General features: G+C 38.7%; 1 protein-coding gene across 2 annotated transcripts in view; it reads right to left on the bottom strand.

Moving 5' to 3' along the window:
- The window catches only part of peli1b (pellino E3 ubiquitin protein ligase 1b), a 35150-nt gene extending 12905 nt beyond the window's left edge, over positions 1-22245 (bottom strand). Inside the window, exons 1-3 of one of the 2 annotated variants that reach the window (XM_079833040.1) lie at positions 21842-22245; positions 13880-13916; positions 3751-3955 (exon numbers count right to left, since the gene is read on the bottom strand). In XM_079833040.1, the coding sequence (XP_079689166.1) occupies positions 3751-3830 (80 nt within the window). In that variant the 5' untranslated portion in view covers positions 3831-3955; positions 13880-13916; positions 21842-22245. The remainder of the gene's footprint in view (positions 1-3750; positions 3956-13879; positions 13917-21841) is intronic. The other variant, XM_079833041.1, reaches the window with a different exon arrangement.
- Positions 22246-27766: the final 5521 nt, after the last annotated feature.

Here is a 27766-nt window from a genome sequence, read left to right as displayed (position 1 = left end):
CGCGCTGATGTTTATTTGCAGCCAAATCCAAATGAACTAGAAATACCACATTTGGATTATCATAAACAAGGTCGGAAATTACCGGGGGCTTGGGGCAAAAATGCCACCAAAAATGACTTACTAAATAATAATTTAAAAAATCCCCTGTATCAGTTCTTGATTTAAAGGAGCTGTATGTAGGACTGTGGCCAAAACTGGTACTGCAATCACTTTCAAATGACTGTAGAGCGGTGTATCCCCTCTCCCCCTCCCCCTGACTCGAGGCTGCCAGATAGGCTGCAGGAGGCAGCAGGAACGTAGGCTGCTACAAGGAGCTTTCAATGGCAAGTGATGAGTCGTACACAGTAAGTTTTTTTTCTTTTTGTTAATTATGTTTATGCTTCAAGAGCGATGTTTTGTGAAGTAATTATGAATCGCAAAAATTTACTAATGGCGATTAGCCAAATATAATCGTAAATATGAACACTCGTATGTGACAGTACATTCCCACATGAAAAAATACTATAGTAAAATTACAGCAAAGCTAAATAACATTAGCAATGGTCATACAGGTCAACTTGCAGCATGTTTTGTCCACTATATATGCGAAGAACGAATGAGGAATCATTTTTACTGAGGTAACGTTAGGCTACTGTCTCAAATACGTTTACACAGTGCTAATAGGCGTGCTAATGTTGTTTTCCTCAGCGTCCCAGCATAATGAGAGAGAAACGGGCTCTGATAATGCATTACTAATGTTAGCAATGACGACTCGCCGTTTTTATTTACCAAACAATTCCTTAACGTTACCTTTTCAATTCAATGACCCACCTCCTCCATCTGCGCTAACCTAACGTTACTTTGCACGAACATGCATAACTTTGTTCGACTGTCATGAATATTTGAAATGTCCATTTACATTAAGTACAAGTTAGCCAAACATAGATGAACCTTAAGTTACCGGTCCAGGAGAAAATTAGCAACGTTGGCATCAGTCTTCAAATTATTCTCCGTTTTCAGCCGTCTCTATCTTTCAAAGGCATCTCAAATCCTTGTTTTATTTCGGACACTGTCACGACGTTTTTCTGATTCATAACGAGGTCGTTTAGGTTTCGTAAAGTTAGACATTGTTTATCCAAAAAGTTTGTAGCTGCAGCTGTGGTAACTAGAGCAGAGCTGGCAACCCGAATGCAGAAACACTACTGACTTCGTGATTGGTAGATAGGTGGAGGGTGGCGCTTCAGGCATGACACAACATGTCAACATCAACATCAGTTGAGGGCTGCAACTTCACTTTTAAAATGACAATATCTTGGCCGGACAACCGTTGTCAGTGATATAAATATTTGAAATTAACATGATTTCTTAATGTCTAGTGACATATCAGGGCCATTTTATGATTAATTGAAATACATTTCTTACATACAGTTCCTTTAATCTTTAGGCTATCAGCTTCAGTCCACAACTTTTCTCGTGTTTAAAAAATACTAGATGTATATATGAATGAGTACATCATGAATCCATTTTCCAAACCGTGTTTTTATCTTACCCTGAATCACTACGGTACACATATAATACGTGTTTATATTCTGACTATTTTATTCCAGTTTGGTTCGCAGCGCTGCGGAGGAGCACAGTCCCTGTGTGACTCACCATAGACACACACAGAGAAAAGTAGATCCGGCTGCAATGTTCTTCCGCAAGACGCGTGCAGTTATGTTTATTAAGCGCCAGAGCGCCTAAAGTTTATGCAAATGTTTGGTAAAAATGCCCCAGGACATTAATTTAAAGGGACAAAGATAGTCCTGTAATGGGAAAGTTATAATTGGAATGAGTGTTATTGATCAGAAAGTGCTCCTAAATTTTTGACTGTGCTCCTAATTTTTTTTAATTAATCCTCAAGAAAAATGTTAGCGTAGAGCCCTGCCTATGTGCACTACATTAACTATCATGAACACTACAGCTACTGTGCATTGTGATGTGCTCTGTGGAGGTTTCCTCTCAGACCTCCACTCACTTACTCACTGCCCATGTGCTCCAGAAACAGCACACAGACACATTGTCTGCAATGTGATGTAGTTCAAATGTTGTGTGTTTTGGCATTGTGTGGGTTTGGGTTTTAAATGCACAACAATGGACTTCATTAAGTCTCTGATTGTTTTAACATAAGCTCGTTGAAGGCATTCACTGACGTTGTCGAGTGCATTCTCAACATATTTTGGAAAACCCACATTAAATGCAACATACTCTATAATCAAGCTAAACAAGCTGACTGACTGTTCTTATTTCTCCTGAGCCTTCTCAAAAAACTACTCTCTCTCTCTCTTACATGGAGATTAGAAAAGTGAAGACATCTGGGGTTTTCCACCAGGTGACATCTTGAGCTTAACTAAATCTAATATACACATCCCTTACGACATACTTTTTCTGCGATTATTTCACTAACTGATGCATGGGGAAAAAACTAAGTTGAAGAACAGTGAGTCAGCACGAAAAGGGAATTTCATGGATTGAAAACATGATGCATGTACACACACACAAGAACTGGGCTGGGTATTTCCGCAGCAGCGACTTCTCGTCTAGGACGGCATTCCTCTAGAAAACACTCCGGGAACGACAGTTAGAGGGAGGGAAGCACCCAAGAGTGGTGAAGATGAATGAGGTCTTTCAGTATCAGCTGTTGCTGGTAGGAGAGAGTGAAAAGCCATGGGAAAACAAGGTGGTGGTGGAGGAAAATGAGCCGCCCATCAGGAGACTGACTCATGGAACAGTGTGTGGTCAAATGTAGGTTATAAGCTCAAGAGAGCTCTGTCAGAGCTAGAAGCTCAGTAACCAAACCCAACAAATATCATTCCCAAAAAAATTCAACAGAACATCTCTACCAAGATGAAAAAAACAACAACAAAACATCCACACAAGTAGGCTTAAACAATTTTGGGGGAAATCTAATTGGGATTTTTCTGATAAAAACTGTAACTGCAATAATAAAAAAAAATCCAGGTTTGCTGTGCTTGATTGTAGGGCTGTACAATTTGGCAATTTTATATCAATATGACTGTAAAGCAATAATAATAATAATAAGCCCACAGAATAGTAATAGTGATGCTTTTCCTATGGCAAGAACTACTACTAATAATAATTCTTTTCAGGGAAAAAAGCAGGGAGCCCTTAGAGCTTCTCTTTTGTTGATAAGCGCTTCTCATTACAATGATGGGAAGCTGTTTGCTGCATGCAAACATCGTGCAACCCTAAACACAAGGTAGCTAAAGCCACAGTTTAGCAGTAACACAACACTTAGATCAGCCACCCATAACTCAACACAATAATGGAGGTGAGTCCTCCATGCGCTTAGGATGAGAATCTAATCAAATCCATGTCCCCTGAGAACATCTAATCAAAGAAGTTAATACACAAAAAGCTCTTTTAGACGCCAGTCGGTCATGCGATGGTATAGCGTAGCATATCACATAGGCTGTTTTGCAAATGAAAGTCAATGAAGTGCATTATGACACTCCGACACCACATTGAAAACCACTTTGTTTTCTAACTGAGGGCTCCTTTGTTCCCTTAAACATGCATCACCCTCACATTTTGCCCACAATGACGTTACTAACAACAACACCAACCATCAAAACCTCATGGCAGCTGACTTTTTTCAGAAACACACATGAAAAACACAAGTATGCACATGCAAAGTTTGTCACTGAGTATTAACTCCGGCAGAGGACGCCTGTTGATCAAGACAAGAGTCAAAAGGTCAGAAGGCCTTACCCGAGCACAATGAGTTCTCCGTATTTCACTGGCACTTTGGTTGACGACGTGGAGATGTTTTCCTGATCGGGGGAGAACATGGATGCAGTGTGTGTGGGGGAGGGGGTTCTTTCCACTCCCAATGTGAACGCAACACCACCACACACACTCAGCTCTCAGCTCTGTCTCCTCTTCATCACCATCATCATCCGCATCATCACTGCAACTGTACAAAACACAGAAAGAAACCTGTAAGAACAGTTGAGTGGCTATTTTTAGTAAGTGCCTTTAGCTGACATATCATTTAGGTTAGTAAACCACAGGAAAGAATTATAAAATTGCAGCAGGCAGGCACCACTTAAACTGCTTCAGTGATGTACGGTGGCCCATATTCTACAGTACGGTCTTAACCACACTCTTCCTCATTGTATCCTGACTTACAGTATGGTATGTACTAGAGGTTGCTAACAAGATGTAAAGGACAAACAGAAAGGATGGTGATCAGCTAAATGCAAACAAACTCACGCAGCTTAACACCTAGGAAATATTTTTCTTAACTGAGAGCAATTTTATAATCTCACTATCAAAAAGAAATATCATACAATATGAGTTGAGACTGTAGGTCTTTATGTATATTTCCTGTGAAACCTGGCCAAATTGACCCTCGATTAAACTGTGATTTTAGAGCTTTGTCCCTGAAAATTCAGACAGCATTTGCATGTGTTACTAAGGGAGGTCCCATCCGATCAGTATTATACTACAATGGAGACCGAATGAATACAAGTTTGCTAAAACAATACCTAAATAGCCAGTTGGCTATTAATTAACATTATCTACAATATTAGCTTGCACAGCCTAATACGCCGTTCACACAAAGGAAGATAAGGACAAAGATGGAGTTCTAAAATTCGTTCTAAATATAAAGGAATAGCAGCACCCTCATCACAACTATAGCAAAAAAAAGCACAGAAATAAAATTGTTGGAATCAATTTCAGAAATATGACCAGAAACGTGAAATCAATTACAAGGCTTCAATTGTGACGTTTTTCCATATTGGCTTCAACTTAGCTAATTGGTATACATGGGAGCTGTGTCTCTTCATGTCCATCTTCTCGTTCTTTGTCCCTAAACAGCGACACCAGCAACTCTGGGGATTCTCACCCTTTTCCATCCCTACATCCAGAGAGTCTTCTGTTTTCACACCTCCCTCCTTACTCCCACAGCAATCTCTGTCCCACATACCAGACAGTTGCTATGGGCTTAAAATGTGTGTGTTACTGCTGGACCTTTAAGTCACTTACTTTAAGGATGTAGTGGAGAATGTGGTCATACAGTCCCTGTATAATACTTTAAAGGTCCCATGGCATGGCATTTTTCTATTATTTTATGTTTCCTGAGGTGTACTTATATTGTTAGTATGACTTTTACATCATAAAATGTCATAATTTAGAAATAAAAGGCATTTTTTCTATACTGCTGTTTGCCATGTGGCTGACTGCCCTGCTTCAAGAGGCGTGTCTGCTGTGAGACTTCAGTAAAAACGCCCACTGTTGTGATTGGCTGACATCTTTGCATTTTAAATGAGCGGAGGGGGCGTGGTTTAACGAGGTCTACGAGGGACGAGCAGGCACGAGCTGCTGCCAGAGAGACGGATGGACCTGAGTTCACTTCACATCAGTTCTCAGCATGTCTGAACTGTTGTAGTTACAGCATATACTTCAGGTTATTAGTCTATTTCTAGTCGGAGGGACTGTCACTCATGTCAGAAAGTTAGTAACTTTAGTAAATTATGGATCAGCGCTGACTCGAGACGCGAACCCTTTAGAACGATTCAGTCCGATTTGGTGAACTGGTTCGGTTCACTAAAAAGAACCGATTCAAAAGAATGATTCGTTCGCGAACTGGACATCACGGAGACTGAGCGATTGCTAACAAAGTTATTTATAGTAACTACTGAGTTATGAGAGCGCTGTCTGTCAGCGCGAGTTTATTGTGTTTGTATCTGAGAGTTCTGAATAAACACGAGTCCCAGTCACACCGAGTCCGTCTTCATCATTATTACCAACTTTGTAACACATGCAAAGTACCATTACAGCTGTCGAGATGAACGAGTTAAAAGTAAGTGTTGATAATAACATTATATTTAAAATAAAATAAAAGCGTCAGTGACGCGCGTTGAGTACACAGCGCAAACAAAGACACAACAGCAGTAATCGAATGTAATCCAGTTTATTGTTGGGAAAGCTGGCTAGCCCGGATATGCTCACGCTTACCCCCTTCTGCTTAATCTCAGTCCGCGTTTGGTGCCTCCGCTGTGGGCCAGATGCAGTACTGGGGGTCGGGGATGTTGAAGGCCGAGTCAGTGCAGCCCGAGCTTCGGCGTGTGTGAAGTTTATCTCTAAAGATCTGACTCTGCCGATGTTGAGCAGAAACTCCCGACTGTATGCACATTTTAGAACCGATAGACGCGACGAGGACGTACAAAAACACTGACTCACAAGATAGAAAACACCGTTCTGTCTGGAGAGAGAGAGCTGCATGTGCAGGAATAATAAATAATTAGCTACACATCAGAAATCACTGATCACAGATCAGAAGGAACTGAAAAAAGACTTCTGTTTTCATTTGTACATCCAAACACTGAGAAACTGCCAGCGTTCACTTGTTCACAAGTAATGATCTCTCGAGCGTTTGCATGGGCGTGCCAGATTCTCTGGGCGGGGGAAAGGGAGGTAACCGTTCCTGCTTGGACGTCAAACCAGGAGACTTCAGGATTGGCTCGTCTGGCCTGTCATTTTCTCAAAGGCAGAGAAAGACAGCCAGAACTCGGGTTTTACACCGATCAACATTTCTATCCACTTGGGGACAATATTCAGGCTAGGGGAACTCATATTAATGTTGAAAAACCTCATAAAATGATAATTTAATGCCATGGGACCTTTAACAAGGACTATGAGCGTTAATGGGCCACTGCACTGATAAATTCCTCACACTGATACAAAATCAACACCTGCCCCATATACACAATCCTGATAACACCATCAAGGCATGTGGTCTAAATGACATCCACAGCACATGAAGTGCTAACAGGTGTTAGCCGGAGCTGTTAACTTCTCATTTAACAGGGCAAAATGACCTTTAGGACAACTAAGCAGTCACTGTTTCAGTGCACTGCTTTACCATTGTTTTTTTTTTTAAACGTAAAAACAGTAGAATTACATATTTGACCGGTGCTTGCATCTCCATCTAGCATACTTTTTAGAAACAGCTCTCTAAAAACACGGCGCTCAAGTTAAAAGTAGTTCACCTTTTCAAAATGTGTCTCTAGACCTTGTGTCCAGCTGTCCACCACAAAAAAATCAGTAGAAAATGACTTACCACTGGAGCAGCCACATAGCATACAATTCATGAACTGTTTAACACAATGAAAGGTCATCAAGGAAATTTGGAACATGCTAGCATGACACTGTTTGATTAGCTCTAAAGCAAATCACTTGGGTAAAGGTGCTTCAATGTGCACAATGAATAGCATTATTCTGAGTATGCATATCCAAAACACATATTTAGAAATAGCAGAATGGATGGAATGAGAAAAGAAGGTTGACTAATAATCTGCATGTTTTACAAGTGATGACAGAACAGGAAATCAATGCTGCTTACAGAGGAAAAGAAAGAGGTGTTTTCCATGGCAACACTACTCACATCCTTTCCTACACCACAGGCAGAGACCATTTGTCACACTATTGTACCATAAAGTATAATAACAGCAGTTCTTCCTGTTCTTAGAAATCACACCGTTTACGCACGACCCTTATACTAAAACAGAGAAAGAGTGAGAGACTGTGAGTAAGAGATTAGAAAGTGAGAAAGCAATAGTACAAGGAAAAAGAAAAGTAAAAGACTTAAGTACAAAAAAAAGGCATCAGACAAGAGTGTTAAGCAACATTTACTGCCAGCCTACCTTCTTAAAGAAAGTATGAACCTGTGTAGTTTGTTCATTTGTGTGTCAGTTAGTATCAGGCCAGTAATATTAAGAGGACAAACCAGCTAAATATATTTACACAGCAACAAACTTGATGATCCCTTTGTTGCAATTTTACACAACAGATCATTCTAAAACCACTGAAGTAATTTGCAAAGTGAGAGAAAACGAAAGGAAACAGGATGGGAGAATGAGAGAAAACAAAGTTGGTTCTTTTATAAGGTCATCAGATTTATGCATCACTCATGCATGCAGATTTCTCAGATATTTCGCCCTTTCCTCCATCTCTCTCGGTTTCACACACAAAACCACCACACAAAATCAGTCAAATAAAAACACTTTTGATATCTGCACCTCTCATCTCACTGCGGAAAAGTGTTTCTATTTCATGAAACCCAAGAGAAACGGTTTCACCCAAGGTTCACATGGTTACAGTTTTACCTCAGACACTAAATAACGACACAGACAGACACACACAGTTACTAGTTCAGAGAGCTATAATACAGTCAGCAACTGTACCAAAATACAGTACAGGACAGATGCACACCCTGTTTCACACACACCCCTGCTGTTTTGTCCTGATTTGTCTCGCACTGCCTCTCTGTATAATGACCTGAAAAATAACCCGACCCCATGAGGAGCGAGACAGACCGGGTTAACGTTAAGCCTGAACAGAACTGTGACTGAGAATGAGACAGGCGCATCCTCCCGAGTACTGATCAAAAAGCTTGGACTATTTCATAGTTGAGATGTCAACAACTCTCAGCCCACGGCTTTCACAAATAAAATAAAAAATACTAAATATAGTTAATCTTTTGTTTCAGTGCTGGTGAGAAGAGAGTAGCCAGTTCATAATAAATATTCGGAGTGCACAGAGATTCATTACTATGGCTCAGATTGGTTTTAAGGCCCAGTAACCACGGCAGCTTGGCTTAATTTCCATAACTTTACTCTAATATGGACTCTTCAGATTAGCGTGATGTGATTTCACTATGTGCATGCTGAATCAAATTCCAACTGAACTCAATTTAAGCAAGCTTCACTTTTAAATTGCTCATACCTAACCCTAACTCCAAGTATTATATTTTACGGTGATATTTTAGTATTATTCATATATCTCTCTCTTCCTTATATGACCTCTGAAAGGTCATCGGGCTGGAGCCTATCCCAGTATCCTAGGCCAAAGGCAGGGGAAAGCCAGTCCATAGCAGTATACTACTATAGTTAGGGATGTCCCCGATCAGAGTAATTGAATATTGAGCATCTGTCGATACAGAGTCCCGATCTGATGCTTGCATTTTCCTGGTGCTGGGTGCCAAGTACATTAAAGTTATTAAAATCAATCCATTTTATACAGGGCTGTGCAGAGTGTTTCTCAGGAGAAAGGGCTCAAATGCAAAAAAAAAAAAAAAAATACACTACAGATTTTCAAAACAATCACTACAGTAATTATATTTATAGCAGGTCTGCACGATATTGGAAAAAACTGATATTGACAAAAAAACAGTTTTTCTGCGATATATATTGCAATATGAAAACAGTTTAAGATTGAATAGCTCTGTGGAAAACATGCATCATTCTAGAATGATTGGCTTGATTTTGTAGGGGAGTGAATCTGCATAGAAAATAAACAATTAGAAGCATAGATAAATACAATAGAACAAAAATACAAATTAAATAAACAGTGCTTTTCCATATAAGTCTAAACGTATTAAGGTAATTGAATAATCAAATGTAAAACACCACTGCATAGTCTCTTTCACTGTATGAATTAAATATAATTAATCTCTGTTAATGCTATAAAAGTGATTTTCTCTTTCTAATTTTGTTGTTTGATTGAATGCAGATAGCAGAGGGTATATTAGGCTGCTGTCACTTTAAGAGCTAATGCACTGATCAAATATAATTATATGCATCAGTTTTCTTTCTCAATCGTTTATGTTCACGTAAGCCATAAGTGACTGGGTTTACAAGGATACTTGCCAAGACGGGCATTTTGAATTCAAGCACAAATAGATGTGGAAGAGAACAGAATTTGGTGTTCGCGTGCTGTCTGTGCTACTCTGTGTGCGCACTTAAAAAAAAAAAAAAATTATTATATAAAAAGAGACACTGTATATATACACAAGACATTGATGTAAACATCGGTTACAATGGTAGACATTATAAACAGACTGTATTATCAAAATTCTAAATATGGTTACTACGGATATAATCTTCTTGCATTTTTATATGTACGCTAAGCAGAATAATTGCAACAAAAAAGAAAAAAGTGGGCTGAAGGTTAGAAAGCATGAAGCTTGTCTGTCAGTCTGAATCAAGACTCAACCCATATAGCAACGCTTTATGGCAATGACATCTCAAGCAGTCTGATGGCAGATAAAAATAAGCAGTAAATAAATGACTTCTGAGTGATTTGTTACAAAAGTGCGGATCAGATATGCTAAACACGGAAGCTAGAACGTGTGTGTGAGACACTAGAACAGACCTCATTTACGCACCCAACATTGAGCTGCTTCTTTAACTTTTAATGGCAATTGGCAAACCCACTTGAAGATGCATATTACGCTACCTAGTGCACAACACCTGCGTGACAGCTGACATAAAATAAAGGATCGAGCTTAGGGCAGTTGAGACCAATTAGTTAAAGCTGCAGTCCGTAACTTTTTTTGGTTAAAAATGATCCAAAATCAATTTGAGCAAGTACACAACAAGGTGAAAATTCTTGTTTAGGTCATACTCCAAGACTCACACTGGTGCGGTGACTGACAGCAAGCCGCACACACTCCTCAAAACATTAGATTCACCCGCGTTGAGGAGCTGCGCCAAAGCACAACTCATATACAGATGATAACATACAAATGATAACAGGTTTTCAAACAGAGATGGCGAAACAGAGGCAAAACTTACAGACCGCAGCTTTAAAAAAAATAAAAAAAATCCTAAACCAGTCCCAATACTGATCCTTGAGATCAGCTTGGGACATCCACAACTATAGTATTTATTAATATTTTCCATTAGCTTTCCATTTTTTTTTGTTTAAATTTTTTATGTGTTGTTCTATATTTCTATAGAAAGTTTTAATTGGAGTCATTTTTTCAACAAATGTATTTTATTTTGGCTAGTTGCCAAAGAAAGACATTTCTAACTCGTTTAAGTTTTTGATCAAATAACTATTTTATTTCAGATTTATTTCAATTAACAAAAATGATTTTAATAGTTGTAATAGTACAACACCTCATCCTGCAGTGTTTGTGCTATAGACATGAATGATACCTCAAGTAGCTAATGCGGTTTGAGGACATGTGTGCTGTCACTTTTCAAAGTGATCAACCTTATGACTTACAACTGGTAGGCAACTCTGACTTTAAGACGTCAGCAATGACCCAGAACAACCCTTTTTTTTTTTTTTTTTTTTAAACCCTCTCACCCACAACACCATAGCACAGCAGTGCTGAGGTTTGCAGTTGCACCACCAAACGTAAAATCTAGCTAGTTCCTGATTTTTTTTTCTGGAAAACATTATATGATGAACTGTAGTCATAAAAAAACAGGTTTTACAACCATCAACTTGCAAGATTATTACAGCCATATCTTTTTCCAGTTTAAGGAAAGAAATGTATTATTTTCTTGGACATTTGGCACATTTATTTATCTATATTTCTATTTTTTATTTTAGTTTTAATTTTAGCCATTTTAGTATTTCACTTTTAGCTATGGGATAGTGGTGAGAGGATAAGAGATAATGCTTAGAAAATCAGATCAGGACATGCTGAAAGTAGGATGTGACTATGACTCAAAGCGTTGGAGTATGCGCTAACCACAAAACAGCATTGGTAAACATTTTACTTTAAAGACAGCCTGAACTGGAAATTGCAATGGTCTATGGTTTCGAGTGAAACGGCTTATCAAATGAGAAAAAAAAAAAGAAGTGCGGCGCTTGACTTTCTTCATCAGGTATTAATTGGATAATTGTTGTTTGCTAACTGCTGCGATCTCAAGTAAGTGACAGGTTGCTGGAGGAGAGGCATTATTAAATAAATAAAAAATTATGATGGTGTGCAACTGTGCATCGATAAATCAATAACAAACACAGAAATATTCCATTATAAATAAGAATTATCGATTTTGACTTCATTTTGACTGTCTGAATATAAAACTCAGTCACAGTGTACATCTGTGAACAAAACCCTTCCTTTATCTCCCACACAGAACATGGTTTCAGACCGTGAAGAATATGATATGAGCCCCTGATCCCAGATCATAACCCAGAAACCGTTTGAACTGTAAACACACGATGAGCTGTCTTCATTCCTCAAATAATTTTACACACAGTTTAGGAACACTGATGTGCTATTGGCTGCAAAACTTGTAAAACTTTAGAGATGTACGTGTTTGGGTACACAGCCTGAAGCCTCGTGTGCTCAGACAACTCCCATTCAACTCATGGCAACACCCTAAGAAACAACCTGCATGCATTCAGACACATACCAAGCAAACACACACAACACGCAGAATTAAGCTCATTAGAATCCACACCTGATTTTACTGCATTAAACAGAGCAAATAAAACCAGACTCAAAACCAGACTCAGTCTGTATCAAAAGCTTAGCAATCACTAAGTCACTTTTACACATTCAAAAGAGAGAAAAATGGAATTACCCATGTGCAAAAAATAAAACAAAAACCCACCAAAATCTCAGATTTAAAGGAAAGAAACTGCTTCTTTAGGAGACTCCCTTTTGAGAGCTTCTGTGGGGGGTGGGAAGGTGCCATCTCTGTGATTAAAAAGAGAATTTTAAGACTCCAGCTGAATCACAATCTTAGATTCTAGTCACTTTGCTGTCAGGGGAGGTCTGAATTATAGCCTAACGGTGAGGAAAACTCCTTTCATGAGTGGGTAGGATGTGGAAGCTTAAACCGTTCCCACAGAGAAATTAGGGAGACGTATCGGTGGCATCTGTGGTCTAAAATAGATCCAAGAGTAGAGAAGGTGGTTGAAATGAGAAGTTAGGAACCAGAGGGGAGAGACACATCTGCATCCAGCATGGGCATCTGGTCTGTGGGATACATAAGCGCCACATGTGGGTGATGGGAGTTTGAAGTGGAGCATGTTGGGTGTGCAGCTGCTTCACAGCAGAGAGACCAGACGAGCGATATACACCCGCTGAACACCCGTACGCATGGCCGACCACAGACGAATTAAAGCTGTCTGGATTTGTACACAACCGTGTGAAAGGAAACTTCCAGTCTGGGTGACATTTCAATCTTTTTTTAAAGCTCAGGAAAGGGTCTATACAAATACAAGTCTTTGGCCTTCAAGATCTAACACATCTCTCAAACGGCTCTGAAAAATAAAATTCTGTACAATTATTTTGTGTAAATACACAAAAAAAGTAAAATCAATTTTAAAATGCTACAGGAGAATTTAAGCATCACAAAATTATAATGTACAGTATGAAAAAATGGAGGTGGACATCCTGCGAAATAAGACACAGCTACTAATGTTTTCACGGAGCTTGTTACAGTGCATTCAGGGATTGTCTTTTCTGCAATGGATACATGTGATGATGCCTTACAATTTAGCTAAAACAAGGCTGCAAACATAACTTCTGGAACAGCAAGTATGTCGGTTTTGGAAGAGTGCAAATGTCTCTGAAAACAATACCAACACACGGAACAAGTCACAAAATCCATGAAGTAACTACACAGACTGACTAGGGTCCTAATGAACACATTACAAAAACATTCCACCACTAATGAGAAACTGGACTGCACATGTGGTTTGATCACAGTAAAACTGCTGAAAGGAAGCAGGTGACCTCCACCTGGGCAGGAACACCAGACCTTACCACATCATTACCTTTCCACCACTCTACACTGAAAACTATTTGAATCACATTTACAACACATTTACAACTATTTACAACACTGTTGACCAAGACAGATGAACAGCATCATCATAATGATGAATTTGAGCTAAAGATGAAAGCGCAGATGGTGAAAAAGAGATATGGTGGGATGAATCAGATATCCAGGAGCCTGCATGCATAAGAATGCACAAGAAACACCATACGTATTAATGCACAACAGTCCTACATATGAAGACAAAGCATTTTACAGGGACAGCTAACCCAAAAATGTAATTTCTGTCATCATTTACTCACCCTCAAGTCATTCCAATCCTGAATGGCTTTCTTTCTTCTGCGAAAGACAAAAGACAACATTTTGAAGAATGTTAGTAACCAATCAGTTTTGGTTACCACTGAAAAAAATAAGTAAAATAAGACATTTCTCAAAATATCTTTTTTATGTTCCACAGAAGAAAAGGCATAAAGGTTTGGAACGAGGAGCGATGAGGGTGAGTAAATGACAGAATTTTAGTTTTAGGTTGAAACTGTCCTTTTAAATACCAGACAGACACGTACGCATCGGCAAAGAGTGGCCTCAAGTCACCTGAGACTTGCTGAAAAACAAAAATCAAAGCTTGAGAAAAATTGTAGCTAGGAACAACAGGCCTTTGAAGCAGCAAGAGAAACATCAAACGTTTCCTACATGCTGCTGTGAAACGTCTAAAACAGAGTTTTTTTCTAGGGCAAGGGACAACGGCTGACCCTACATACACACTTTGGAAATGCAAGTGGCCGCTTTTTTATGTGATCCTTTTGTAGGTTATGCCCCACAGAACAACAAATCGTGTTGGGTTTTTTGTAAATGAAAGAATTTTGACTGAAAAAAAAAATCTCACCACTGTACAAACTTCTGAGCAAGTGTCTTGTTTTGAAACAATGAAGAGGGTGTTGAGAAAGAGGAGAAATGAAAGATGAAAACAGCAGACTAAAATGTATTAGCTTCATGGGAAAGATGCCTGTGGTCTGTGGCTAATCGAAACAATCAAACCCTGATGTCTGAGAAAGTGATCAACAAATGAGAACTAATCAACAACAGTCAGTGTTGAAAAAGTATTTCTAAGGTGAAAAAAGAATTAAACTGACCATATTCTGACACACGCTCCACAAGGCTGGTAATCTCCAGAGTACCGTTTGGATCACTCGCACACACTACCTCACCAAGGCCATTCACCCAGCACTGAGCTAGCAGCCTAATTGGCTTAAAGCTTTCTTTAAAGAACAAAGAGCGCATGGAATCTGACTTAAACTCCGTTTATAAAGTCTCAGCTCAGTCTGTGTGTTTGCTTAATAGAGGATCAGAAGAAAACAAGCTCTCAGCTTCAAGCTTACCAACAAACAAATTGAGAGTGTAAGATGTAAATGGGTCAGGTGAGGCAATTAGGTCTGTCACCAAGAATACGACCACAATTTCACCAGCCAGCTCTCGACGATTTCTTTGAATGTGTGTTTCGATTTAATTTGTGAGGTGAGGAAAAGGAGGGGTGTGCATTAACACACACACCCACCGCTCCATCTGGTAACGATTACACCACAAAGGAAGAGACCTCTGCAATGCCCCACCCTCCCGTGCACACACAGGAACACAGGAACATACCATGCAGGCTCTGGAAGTGAGGCAAACTTGTGTGTTCTTTGGTACTAAATTGTTCAAAAAGAGTAGTTTAAATGGCTCTCAGGCATCTCACATGCTGACCGTAAGTAACTTATCCATATACATCATTTATGTATTTAACATCTGAGACGTTTGACAAATTCTTCAAATGCAGATTGACTCAAAATAATTACTCCAAAATTGATCTATTGGTAAGCCCCGCCCGCCCCCCCTTAGTTACTGTTGCTAACTCGGACAAACAAACAGAGTTGCTAACTGTCTTACAATGACAGCGTCATTGTGAAAACCTTATCCCAAGTTGTTTTTGGACTCAGAATGTAGCGGATCCCGTCCGATTGATGGCCGAACTTAACTGACGGTTTATGAAGTTTATTGCATCCTTTTTCACTCTAAAAAAAAAAAATTCACTGTAAGAGCTGAACACACAAAGCATAAGAAGTGAGCATTAACGTCTCATTCACAAACTCTCTCTTCTCCATTGCATTATATATACTAACAGTAAACAAACATATACAGACATTATGCCTTTTCGTGGGGTGATAATGAACTGTAAAAACTTTGCATATGAAAACAACTCCGATAAACTGCGAGTGCGAGCTCTCCATTTCCTTACCCGCATTGCTCCATAGACTATAATACCCATCAAAATAGGAGTCCCTCCTTAGTAAGACAGATAATGCAGAGCTTAAACATATCTAAACTCACAGATATTTAAAAAATGTAAACAAAAACAAATTAGAAGATAAATCACAATAAAGTATGTGACAAGACCACCTTGTCGAGGAGCATTCAAGTGGAACTTAAATATGATTAATATATCGATTTTTGAAGGCAGCATAGTATCCTTCGCTCCCTTTGATATCACATAATCCTGTGCTTTCCATTCTGACAGTTGAGCAAAAAAATAAATAAAAGATGCCGTCGGAAAGTTGTGGTTGGTCATCAGTTTGTGTAAATGTACGTTTTTGACCAACATTTTCCACTTTTGATGTTATTTCTTCTAGTGAGAAAATACTATTGTAGGAATTAAAAATTCTCTTAGTTATCACCAAAGCTGCCTTGCTCTATTTTGCTGTAGATCATTAAACCGTTACGCTGTCCAAAAACAGTTTCGCGAGGTACCTCGTGCACAAACACGGCCTGCAAAGTCAATGCCTGATAGGGCAGCAAAACTTAAGTAAATGCCTCCTACTAAAATACATTAAACTGGGGTCAGGTGGACTGAAAACCAGCCTGATGGTTTCCTTAAAGGGATAATTCACTCCAAAACTAAAATTCTATAATCTTCTTACACTCATGTAGTTCCAAACCTTAATGATTTTCACTTGTTCTGCACTTATTTTGCACTGATTCATTGTTTTTCCTATGTAAATATGCACTAGATGGACGTCTTTGACCACTGCACTTGCATCTCTTTTGTAGTTTCTCACACGTGACATGCCGTTCTAAATGCCCAAGGTAATAAGTTCACATTTTAAATAAAAAATTGCTTTAATTATTAATTAATTATTGCTTTAACTATATAGAAATCAAACTTTTAAAGTGAACATAAATGCACTTAGTGTGAGCAAGTGAGTGTCCTATTTTTTCTGTGGCGATCTACCTGTCTAAAAACAGATAGTCTTTAGCATAAGTCAGAGTAGTAACTTTCACTAGAATCTGAATACAAACTTTGCACACATCGAACTTAATTTGAAATCAATCATTGTTACAAAAAGATAGAGAGAAGGGGAGGAAGCAATATAAAGCTAAAGATAATCATCTAGGAACAAGAAACAGTTACGAACAACACTCAAGCTGAACACGACACAGTGAAACGGCAAGCTTTCTTAAACGAAAACAGAACAGACAGATGGAGGGAGGACAGGAGAGAGGAGTGGCTGAGCTTCAATTTCAAGAGCTTTTTAATTATTCAATGACATGAGCACTGAAACCAGAGAGAAACAAACAGACTGGACTGTGACAATGAACTAACCATGCAGACACAAACACATATGTACATGAAACACATGGTATTTGACTCTCCACGCACTTGAGGTGATGTGTGCACATCTGAAACAAAGGCTAGCCTTCCAAATACACATCTAAAGAACCACTTATAGGGAGCACAATTCACTCTTCCAAGAAACTGTCAAATGATCCCAATGATACATTAAATTGGGGGATGCTCTTTAGATATGGCTGTCTAAACAGGAAACAAGTCATTCTTCATAGTAGTCCATATGCTAACACTAATTTAAATGTCAGTCAGCTGGTTTTAAGATATACTTTAGAGCAGTTCGAAAGGATCCTGTCAGTGAGGCAAGCACCAGATACTTTGTATGGCAGAGCTCATCATTCTGCCGGTTTCAGCTTTGACTGGCAGAGGCTGACCCCTCAGTCTCCATGACAATAACTCATTTAAAGCCCATAGTGATCAGCTCTGGCTCTCCCCAAAGGAAGTTAAGGGGGAAAGAGGCCTGTGATGGGGGTTGGTGTGTGTCCTTCAGGTCACATGACCAGTCTCATCTTTCACACACCGCTCAGAATTTAGCTGAACGCACAGAAAGCGAAAGTCAGCAGGACATATTATCAGAATCAGGTTTTATTTGGTATGTCAGGTAACGGAATTTAAATGGAGTTCAACAGATACACATGAGCAGAGATCATACTACCTATTAAAATACATACACAGTCACTTCTCTGAATCTGTCACCTTGACTACTATTAAGATTTTTTAATGTTTTTGAAAGAAGTCTCTTATTGATCAAAAATACAGTAAAAACTGTAATATTTTGAAATTTAAAATAACTTTTAAAAATGTAACGTATTCCCTGTGGCAAAGCTACATTTTCAGCAGCCATTACTCTAGTCTATAGTGTCACATGATCCTTCAGAAATCATTCTAATAATCGCTTATTTGGTGCTCAAGAAACATTTATTATTATTATTATTATCAGTGTTGAAAACAGTTGTGCTGCTTATATGGAAACCATTATTTTATGAATAGACAGTTCAAAAGAACAGCATTTATAGGAAGTAGATTTGTTTAGTAACAATTTAAAAGTCTTTACTGTCACCTCCTTTACAGAAAAAGGAATTAAACAAAACACCAGGAACGTAAAGAGAACTCTAAATACAATATGCATAAATTTCCTCAGTTTTCTGGTGCTGCAACAACAAACAAACGCAATAGGTTGAAGTAGCCAAGCATGTGAGAAAGAGAGAGAGTTCTTCCTGCATCCTTTTCCTCTGAGGTGCCTAATGTCTGACCTAGTTTCCACAATATACGTCATCATCAAAACTTTGTATAAACTCAAAGCGGCCTGTCTAAGGAATATAATGGCTGTATGTTCATTAGTGCACAACAATTTAAAACAATTGAGATCTGCTTACGCTTTCTTTACTGTCACTTTTGATCAATTCAATTCATCCTTGTTGAACAAAAAAAACATTTTAAACTTACAGAGCCCAAACCTTTGAACAGTAATGTATATCTTATAATATACATATAAGAATATACACACTACATATTTTGTGACAAATAATTATTCTGATGAAACACATTGCAGTTGTGTAGATCCAGATGATGCTGGTACACTTGCAACAACATTAAATAAATAGACAGTCATCACTTAATGTGGTTGAAGGTCTCCGGGGGTTCTATTTAAATGTGGAGGTTTGGCACAGTTTCTAAAAAAGCACCGTGCTCATTCTTCAAACAAATGTGCATCACTAGAATGTATAAGTACAGTGATCAGTCAAAAAGTGGGCGACATCTCGCATAATTTCACATGGGTTTTATCACCTTCAAAGATTTGTAAACCCACACACTGGATGAGTTTCTCATTATTAAAAAAAAATTCAGTGGCAAGCAGGTGGAAGTTATAGATTCAATGACTACTGACATTTTAAGAGGAATTTATTCAATGCTGCGTTCTAATGCCTCCCTAAAATCGTCTCGCAAGATCGATTCCCAAACATGTAGACCTAGTAAACAGAAAATGTATCATAACGACAGCAAGTCAACTTTGAGAGAAGATCAAAGAAAAAAAATACAAATAAAAAGTTAAACTGCACGTTGCAATCTTTAATAGAGAATGACAGACCAGAACAGACCAGAGCTCAGCATTAGAATTCTGCTGATACAGGAAACAGTTTTTCGCAATTAATGCAGTGACTAAAAATGAATCCTAGACCAGCAGTCTCACAAGACACTGAAAGTGATACAGACTGAGATCATTTTACACTACAGCAGAGTCAATGCGGCTACCATGCTTGAGGGAATACATGTAATACACGTTACATAAGGTGACATGTACACAAAGACAAACAGCATACTCAAATCACCAGTACAGCAAAAAAAATGCACAACCTAAAGTGTCAAGTGGTATCCTATGCTCTTGTTTAAAGGAAAGCAGTGAAATGGCTGGAAATGAGTCCCTGGTAATTTATCAAGGCAAAACAAACACAGAAGGAACAATATTCTCTCTTACTGGAAACTCATCTACAAACAAGGAACTTTACCTCTATTAGGGTAGAAAACAACACCACTGTATTGCCAGCATTCAGGAAGTTAACTGCAAGAAAATGCTCTGCAAAGCTCTCCAACTAAGCAGCCCAAGGTGAAGTTCATCTAACAAAGCACAAACCTGAATTCACTCAGGTGGTCAAACCACCAAAAAACTAATTTTAGAAATTGTATAATTTTAGAAATTATTGTTTGATTTGATTTCAAACTAATTTTAATTTAAATGTAAACAAATATGTTACACTAACAATTATGTTAAATGTCAAACAAAGTTAAACATGTAGGTAAATGTTTCAAAGTCCCTGTAAATGTATTACATAAAATGTTACATAATGCACAAGTATACATCATTAAAGGGATAGTTCACCCAAAAATTATCCCATGATTTACCCACCCTCAAGCCATCCTAGGTATATGATATTCTTCTTTCAGACAAATACAATCGAAGTTCTGAAGTGAATCGAAGCGATTGAGTAAGACAAATATCCATATTCAAAACTTTATTAAGTCAAATATCTAGTTTCCGACCAACTGCCTTCCATATTCAGCTTACGAAGAAAGTGTAATGCCTCGCGCAGTTCAAAACGCTTACGTAGCACTACGTCTGACGTCATTGTTGCGTCAGTTACACTTTTTCCATAAATTGAATGCGGAAGGCGGTCCGCCGGAAGCTAGATATTTTACTTTATAACGTGTTAAATATGGATATTTTTCTCATAAATTCTCCCGGAGCCGTGTGGATTACTTTTATAATGGATGGATACGTTTTGGGCTTCAAATTTTGGGCTGCCATTTACTGATTATAAATCTAGGAAGAGCCAGGACATTTTTTAATATAACTCTGATTGTATTCGTCTGAAAGAAGAATGTCATATACACCTATGGCTTGAGGGTGAGTAATTCATGGGTAAATTTCATTTTGGGAGAACTATCCCTTTAAGGATTATTATTTTGGCTTTGCCATTTAAGCATCATAAGCTATGTTAACGTATTAAAATGGTACGATATGCATGTTTTTACTGGACAGGCTTAAAATTAAACATTAAAATTTTGTTGTCTCTCTATTCACCTGACAAAAGAAGTTTTTCAAACTTCAGCACACTTTATTAGACAGCTGTAAGCTTCTCATTTCATCACCATGCATGAATATGACAGCAGAAACAATGGAGTGACAGTAAATGTTGTATTAACGCATTTTAATCCATTGATTGTTCTAATAAATAATTCAGATGTAGCACAGCACCGGCTGGTACCAAAAAGGGGGTGGGGTGCGGTGGGGGGTGATTGACATCCCGACGTCAGCACGAGAACGGGACAAAGGCCACATTGGGTCGGACCAGATGCTCAGTCTGCCTATGCAAATGTCTCTGAGTGTTTAAATGCATCAGCAAAGAACAATAACACGTCTGTAACGAGCCCACAAAAGCCAATGCAAATTCTGCCCATAAAGTATATGGAGTGCACATCTTTCTCAATTAGTATAAATCTCCATTGTCTACACAATCACATCAAAATGAAAATGAGGGCTTCTTGTCATTCACTGGACTTGACATGTAATATAGACTGCTAGAATACTAGGTTATTCTTGGACATGTCGAGTAAGCATGAACAGTTGTGAAGTTAGTGGCTAAAACACAAGAGGCAAATAATGTCACATCATTTGTATGTATCTGACAGAATACCTGAAATATAATATAGGCCTATACAATTTAATAAATGACACCTCTTTGCACTGATAAATGGTAACGTTATATGTAAAATGTACTTCAGTTACACATATTTATTCTAAGCTTTTAGAAAAACAAAACATATCTATGCCAGTATATTGGATAGACTGGAACAATATAATAAACAGAAATAAATAAGCTGAGCATGTATATACTGAATGATGAAATAAAAACAATATATTGCTTTACTAAAATTATTATTAGGATTAAAGTCAACATGATAACAAGAAGATTTACAAACAAAATATAACAAAACAGACAACATTGCTGAAAGACAAGGCAGAATGAGAGAAGAAATAAATGGTATTCTATAAAACAGCAGCATCGTTGTTTATTTTTCTACGTTAGTGTATATGAGATATACTCACGGAGGTGCTGGTGTGTTTTTTTCCGAGGCACGAACAAAGAGCTGCTCCGTTAGCACAGGTTTAGCTACAACTGCTGGCTGACTGAATAAATTATTAAATATAATTGAGAAAATAAATAAATAACAAAATAATGGTTGGGGGCTTCTATAAGGACACGCGAGGCTAACTTGCTAACAAAGGCAGGTGTTGAGACTTCTCCTCAAAATTAAAATAAACATATTTTTGTTCTGCCGTTGTATGTGCTCTGATCCCAGACAGTCTCGGGCTCGGAAGAAGAACAGAGGACTGAAATTAAAAAAAAAAATGCCTGTAAAATGGTGTTGTCCGCCCGCTGCTTCTAGAGAGACTGTAAACAGACGGTCACGGTGGTGTTTTGTGTTGTAGTGGCTCGCGACTAGAAGAGCGGAGAAAAAAACCTGCCGCGTCACTGATCGGATGAAAAGGGTTGTGGGTAATGTAGTTCTCAGCACTGAGCCAGGATTAGGTAGCACATGTAGGCTACGCTAGCTACTGTATCTTGCAGCAAATCTCATATTTGAACTGCACGCATGCCCACAGAAAACAATAACTGATTTGTATCACATAGTAAAACAAATCAACGAAGTAAGGCTCTAAGTTATTAGGTAGGTATTCATAGCCTAACACAGGCAGACAGTGTACATTTCTGTGTAAATACAGGCCTACATAAAAACTTTTTTTATTTATTTGTAGCATTTTAGTTATTTGAAACCTGAATTGAGTGTTGCTCACCCTTGATTAACTTGTCATCAAAGACAATTGTGTTGTTTCTTGTTTTTCGATACTGCCTTATTTAGGAATGGAGAATTGGAAAGGCAAATGAAACATGACTCAACAATCAAGTTCTCTAACGCCTTTAACGAAAACAAGTTTAGGCAATTTTAATGAGTAATAATTGTGAACAGGAAGAATGTTATGGGATTGTTCTTTTAATGGTTATGAATGCATGATGTCAGGCCCAGTCAAGTGTATTGCCTTTGCAAGAGTAAGGAATACGAAAGAGACCATGTAGACAAAATAAAAAAAGCAGCTAAAATTCCAAACCTGTCCAAGTGGGCTATTGAGGGGGGGTTTGGGGGCATAGGGACACTACACAGCCACAGACCATTTCATAGACAGTGCTGCTAAAGGTAACTTATGTGATTAAACCAAAAAATATACACACTATACAGGAGTGTGTTTATGTGAATTTGTGACCATTTTTCTAGAAGCTCAGGCACTGATGTTGGACAAGAAGGCTGGGCTCTAAGTCTCCGCTCTAATTCAACCCAAAGGTGTTCTATCGGGTTGAGGTCAGGACTCTGTGCAGGCCAGTCAAATTCCCCCTCCACCAGACTTTACACTTGGCACAATGCAGTCAGGCAAGTACCTTTCTCCTGGCAACCACCAAACCCAGACTCATCCATCGGATTGCCAGACAGAGAAGTGTGATTCGTCACTCCAGAGAACACGTCTCCAGAGAACACGCGGCGTGCTTTACACCACTGCATCTGACGCTTTGCATTGCACTTGGTGATGTAAGGTTTGGATGCAGCTGCTCGGCCATGGAAACCCATTCATGAAGCTCTCTGAGCACTGTTCTCGAGCTTCTGAAGGCCACATGAAGTTTGGAGGACTGTAACTATTGACTATTGCAGAAAGTTGGCGACTTCTGCGGACTGTGCACCTCAGCATGCACTGACCCCGCTCTGTGATTTTACGTGGCCTACCACTTGGTGGCTGAGTTGCTGTTGTTCCCAATTGCTTCCACTTTGTTATAATACCACTAACAGTTGACAGTGGAATATTTAGTAGTGAGGAAATGTCATGAATGGACTTATTGCACAGGTGGCAACCTATCATGGTACCACACTTGAATTCACTGTGCTACTGAGAGCGACCCATTCTTTCACAAATGTTTGTAGAAGCAGTCTGCATGCCTAGTGCTTGATTGTAAACATCTGTGGCCATGGAAGTGATTGAAACACCTGAATTCAATGATTTGGAGGGGTGTCCCAATACATTTGGCAATATAGTGTATATGTTCTGATATTTTGTAATTATTCTGTATTATGAGTGTTAGGCTAGTCAGTGCATCAAAAAAAAACTAATTTAGTTATTGTGCATGTTTTTGCTGTCAAGGAGATATGTCTCATCAACTGCCTAACATACTCCTCAAAGCAATCAAATAATCTCTCTGCCACCTGATAGGGACTTTCCTTGCACGTTAAAAGCAGATACATTATGACTAGTCCTGGTCTAGATAACATTCACAGACATGATTTAGTGCCATATAACTCAGTGCTTGGGAAAGAGTTTCCAGAGGTTGATTTGTTCAGACATGATCTGGTAGTATCCTTACATCCACCTTCAACTCTAGCCCAAGCCTGCTCATAGCTCGTAGGCTAGCAATGTTGTGAAAACAGGGACATTTTTTTAAAATTTTTATCACGGCCTAAAAACAATGTAAGCCAGATGGATCAACATAACAAGCAAACATTACACAACTTTTGCTGCAATGTGGTTAGTAGTTTGTCAGTGCACAGACACGAGCATGCACGCATTTTCAGCTGTGGTCTAGATTAATGTCTGCTTAAATCTGATGTCTGTTTTGATGTTCTCATGGCAACTACTCTGACACATCATACTTATATTTCTACAGTTCTCATCTGTATGACACAGACACTCTTATTTTTTCTTTTTCATACACTAATGATTTTGAAGGCTTTCTTCCACCACTGCAACCTTTTTATTGACTCAGAGTATTATTTTTATTATGCCTTTAAATTATTTGTGTTCTTCAGCACTTGGCACAATACTTTAAATGCAGGAAAGAACATCGCTGTTTCCTCATATGATGGTGACTACCCACAGCAAATGACTCCAACGGCTGATTGTTTTACCAGAAAGGCGATTTGCTTTTTAGTGCTGCCCTGATAAGATCCAAAACACAAGAGCTCTGCTGGACAGAGAATGAATAAGGTGAATAATCACACTCGGTCTTAACCAAATGTTAGATGTCCAAACTGCCCACTGTTTTGGGGGCTGGTGTTCAAATTGTTTTCTTGACTGTCATGGTGACTGTAACCATGTATGAAAATATATTTACTGAATGCTTATGGGGAAACAAACCAAAAGAATCATGATGCACACAAGTCAAATACTTTATTCAAGATCACCTGCATGGAGCTTGTTTCAAAATGGCGCCTAAAAATAGCCTACAACATAGAGTGCAAATAAAGCCTCAGTACATTTAGTTCTTTCTGAAATATATTTAATAAAATAATGATGAGCTGCAGTAGATTCTCTCTCAGAAGTCTTTTACTCTCCTAAATCCAAACCTTCCCTAACACAGCAGTGAGATACTGGTAGATAATCTATTTATAGACTTTGATTTCACTTGGTGAGTTGCTGGTGATGTCATAGTCACTTAGACACCAAACACTGTTTTACAACTGTTTTTTTTCTATGCAGTTTACATTCTTGATATATAGTTATTCGACCACTGTGGTTTTATGAAAAGTTGTATCGATTCTCATATAATGATAATGTTGTTGTGAAGGAAATTTATGTATGTTTATTAAACCAGAATATTTTACCCAGAACTCTTCTTAGATAAGCAGATAAGAACACTTTTCTTATAAATAAAATCCAGAGTAATCAATCTATTCTTATCAGCTGACTTCCAGTAATGGGTCGAGTGTATTTCATGAGTAACTTTGAATCCTGATCATGTAACTTGGGTGTGGTGTTTGATTTCCTGTAATGAATGACATTTGATATGGGAGAATGGGTCTTTTTCCAGTCGTTCCTAGAACTGAGGAATACAGAGGAACATTTTAAACTGTTCTTGGGAGTTTCTGACAGCAGAATGAGATAATCCATTGCGAATTAGCATTTTGACAGCACATTAATAATCCTCATTTGTTTTCAATACACATCTTACACAATCTTCCAAACCAGCTGGAAGTTCAGCGCTACAGACATTATGTCAGCAGCATTACCTGACGTAATGTATCTGACAGTCTGACCTCACCAGCCATATTGACATCAGTAGATATCAATTATGATTAATACTAGAAATCTCAGATCCAATAGGCTTCTTTGTTTATTGGTGTGCCAGCATTTTGGGTGTAGCTGAGCTTTGACCTTCATCTCACACAGCTGTGCTTGGAGTTACTGGAATAGTTATTTTGAACTTATATAGTCTATGAGTAGCATCTTTGGCATTATCCTGCAGAACCTGATTTTACCAAGTGCAACAAGTTCCTAGATAATCATCTTTGTTGATCCTAGAACAACATTCCAATCAGAATTTTAGGCTTACAACCAGGGTTAGGTAGACTGGGCAAACCCAGCCTGCTCTGCCGGCGATTTGATTTCGCCCTGCAACTCAGTCTGGAAACCTGTACATTAATTTCTACTGCTTCTGTTACATTTTTGCAGCACAGACTGGCTAATCCACCTGCCGCGCTATTGGCGGGTTTAACATGATGACAGATAGAGAAGCGATGGATCAATGCCCATTGATCACGCCTCTTGTGGTCTAATTGGTTGAAGGATTATCCAATTGCATACAGAGTCATTTGAATTATGCTTGTTTATCACGCCTCTTGTGCAGTAGAAAGACATAGCAGACTCCCCAGACCAATGTTCAATCTTAAATTGAGCTTGGTCTGGTGATAGCCAGACAAAGGGTTAGGTGCTTCATCAGTGTTTTTCCCCTATCTTTTCCATCTGGTTTTAGGGATAACTTATGGGTAGGTTTATGGTTAGGACAACATTTTTGTACAGGAATGTCATTCCAGGACCAACAAAATATGTTGACCCAGAAACCTGTCTAACTCTGAATTTAATTGGTCCCACAGTTAAAAAAAATAAAGAAATGTGTTTACAGTGATACATTAAAAGTGGGAAATATCTGTAATATTCCAGGAATAACCCTTTAAACTTGAGCGATCTTGAGAAGCTTTTGAAGCCAGAGGAGATTTGAAATGTACATTTACATTTATTCATTTAGCAGACGCTATCCAAAGCGACTTACAACTGAGGAATAAGCTACAGAAAGTGATCCGTCTTGAAGAGGCAAAAAAGTTTTGGACATTGTTTAGAGTAGCATAAACTAGAATAGGGAGGGAATAGAGGAAAATTGAGTTTTTTTATTTATTTATTTTTAATTTGAGGTTAATTGCTTATGGAAGAGATGTTGTCAGTGATTCTGCAGTCTGGATGGAGGTGGGGAGATCATTCCACCAGGAAGGAACAGTGAATGAAAATATTCTGGAAAGGGATTTCATGCCTCTCTGTGGTGGTACCACGAGCCGTCGCTCCTTTGTCGAGCGAAGGCTTCTGGTGGGGATGTAGACTCGTAGGAGCGAGACGAAGTAGCCTATGCGGGTGCTGAGTTTGTGGTGGATCTGTAAGCAGGTGTCAACACATTGAACTTGAGCAGCGAGTGGTAGCCAGTGCAGAGAGATGAGGAGAGGTGTGACATGGGCCCTTTTGGGGTCGTTGAAGACAAGATGTGCTTCTGCGTTCTAAATCATTTGAAGCATCTTGATCGCACACGATGGAAGTCCAGCCAGAAGCGCATTGCAGTAGTCAAGCCTAGAAATGACCAGGGCCTGGACGAGAAGCTGTGTTGCATGCTCTGTTAGGAATGGTCTGATCTTCCTGATGTTGTGCAGTGCAAACCTGCTGTCTTTGAAGGACAGCTAGTCATCAAAGGTTACTCCAAGATTTCTGACCGACCTTGAAGGGGTAATCAAAGATGAGCTGGATGGTGAAGTTGTGTTGTATAGTCGGATTGGCATGGAAGACGAGAAGCTCAGTCTTTGCCAGGTTGAGCTGCAGGTGATGTTTTTTCATCCATGCCGAGATTGAAATAATGGTCTGGTAATGAAAGAGAAAAGCTGCCAGAAATGCAAG

This window comes from Gobio gobio (assembly GCF_949357685.1).
Source record: "Gobio gobio genome assembly, chromosome: 13".
Lineage (NCBI taxonomy): Eukaryota > Metazoa > Chordata > Actinopteri > Cypriniformes > Gobionidae > Gobio > Gobio gobio.
This window is presented reverse-complemented; position numbering and strand designations above follow the sequence as displayed.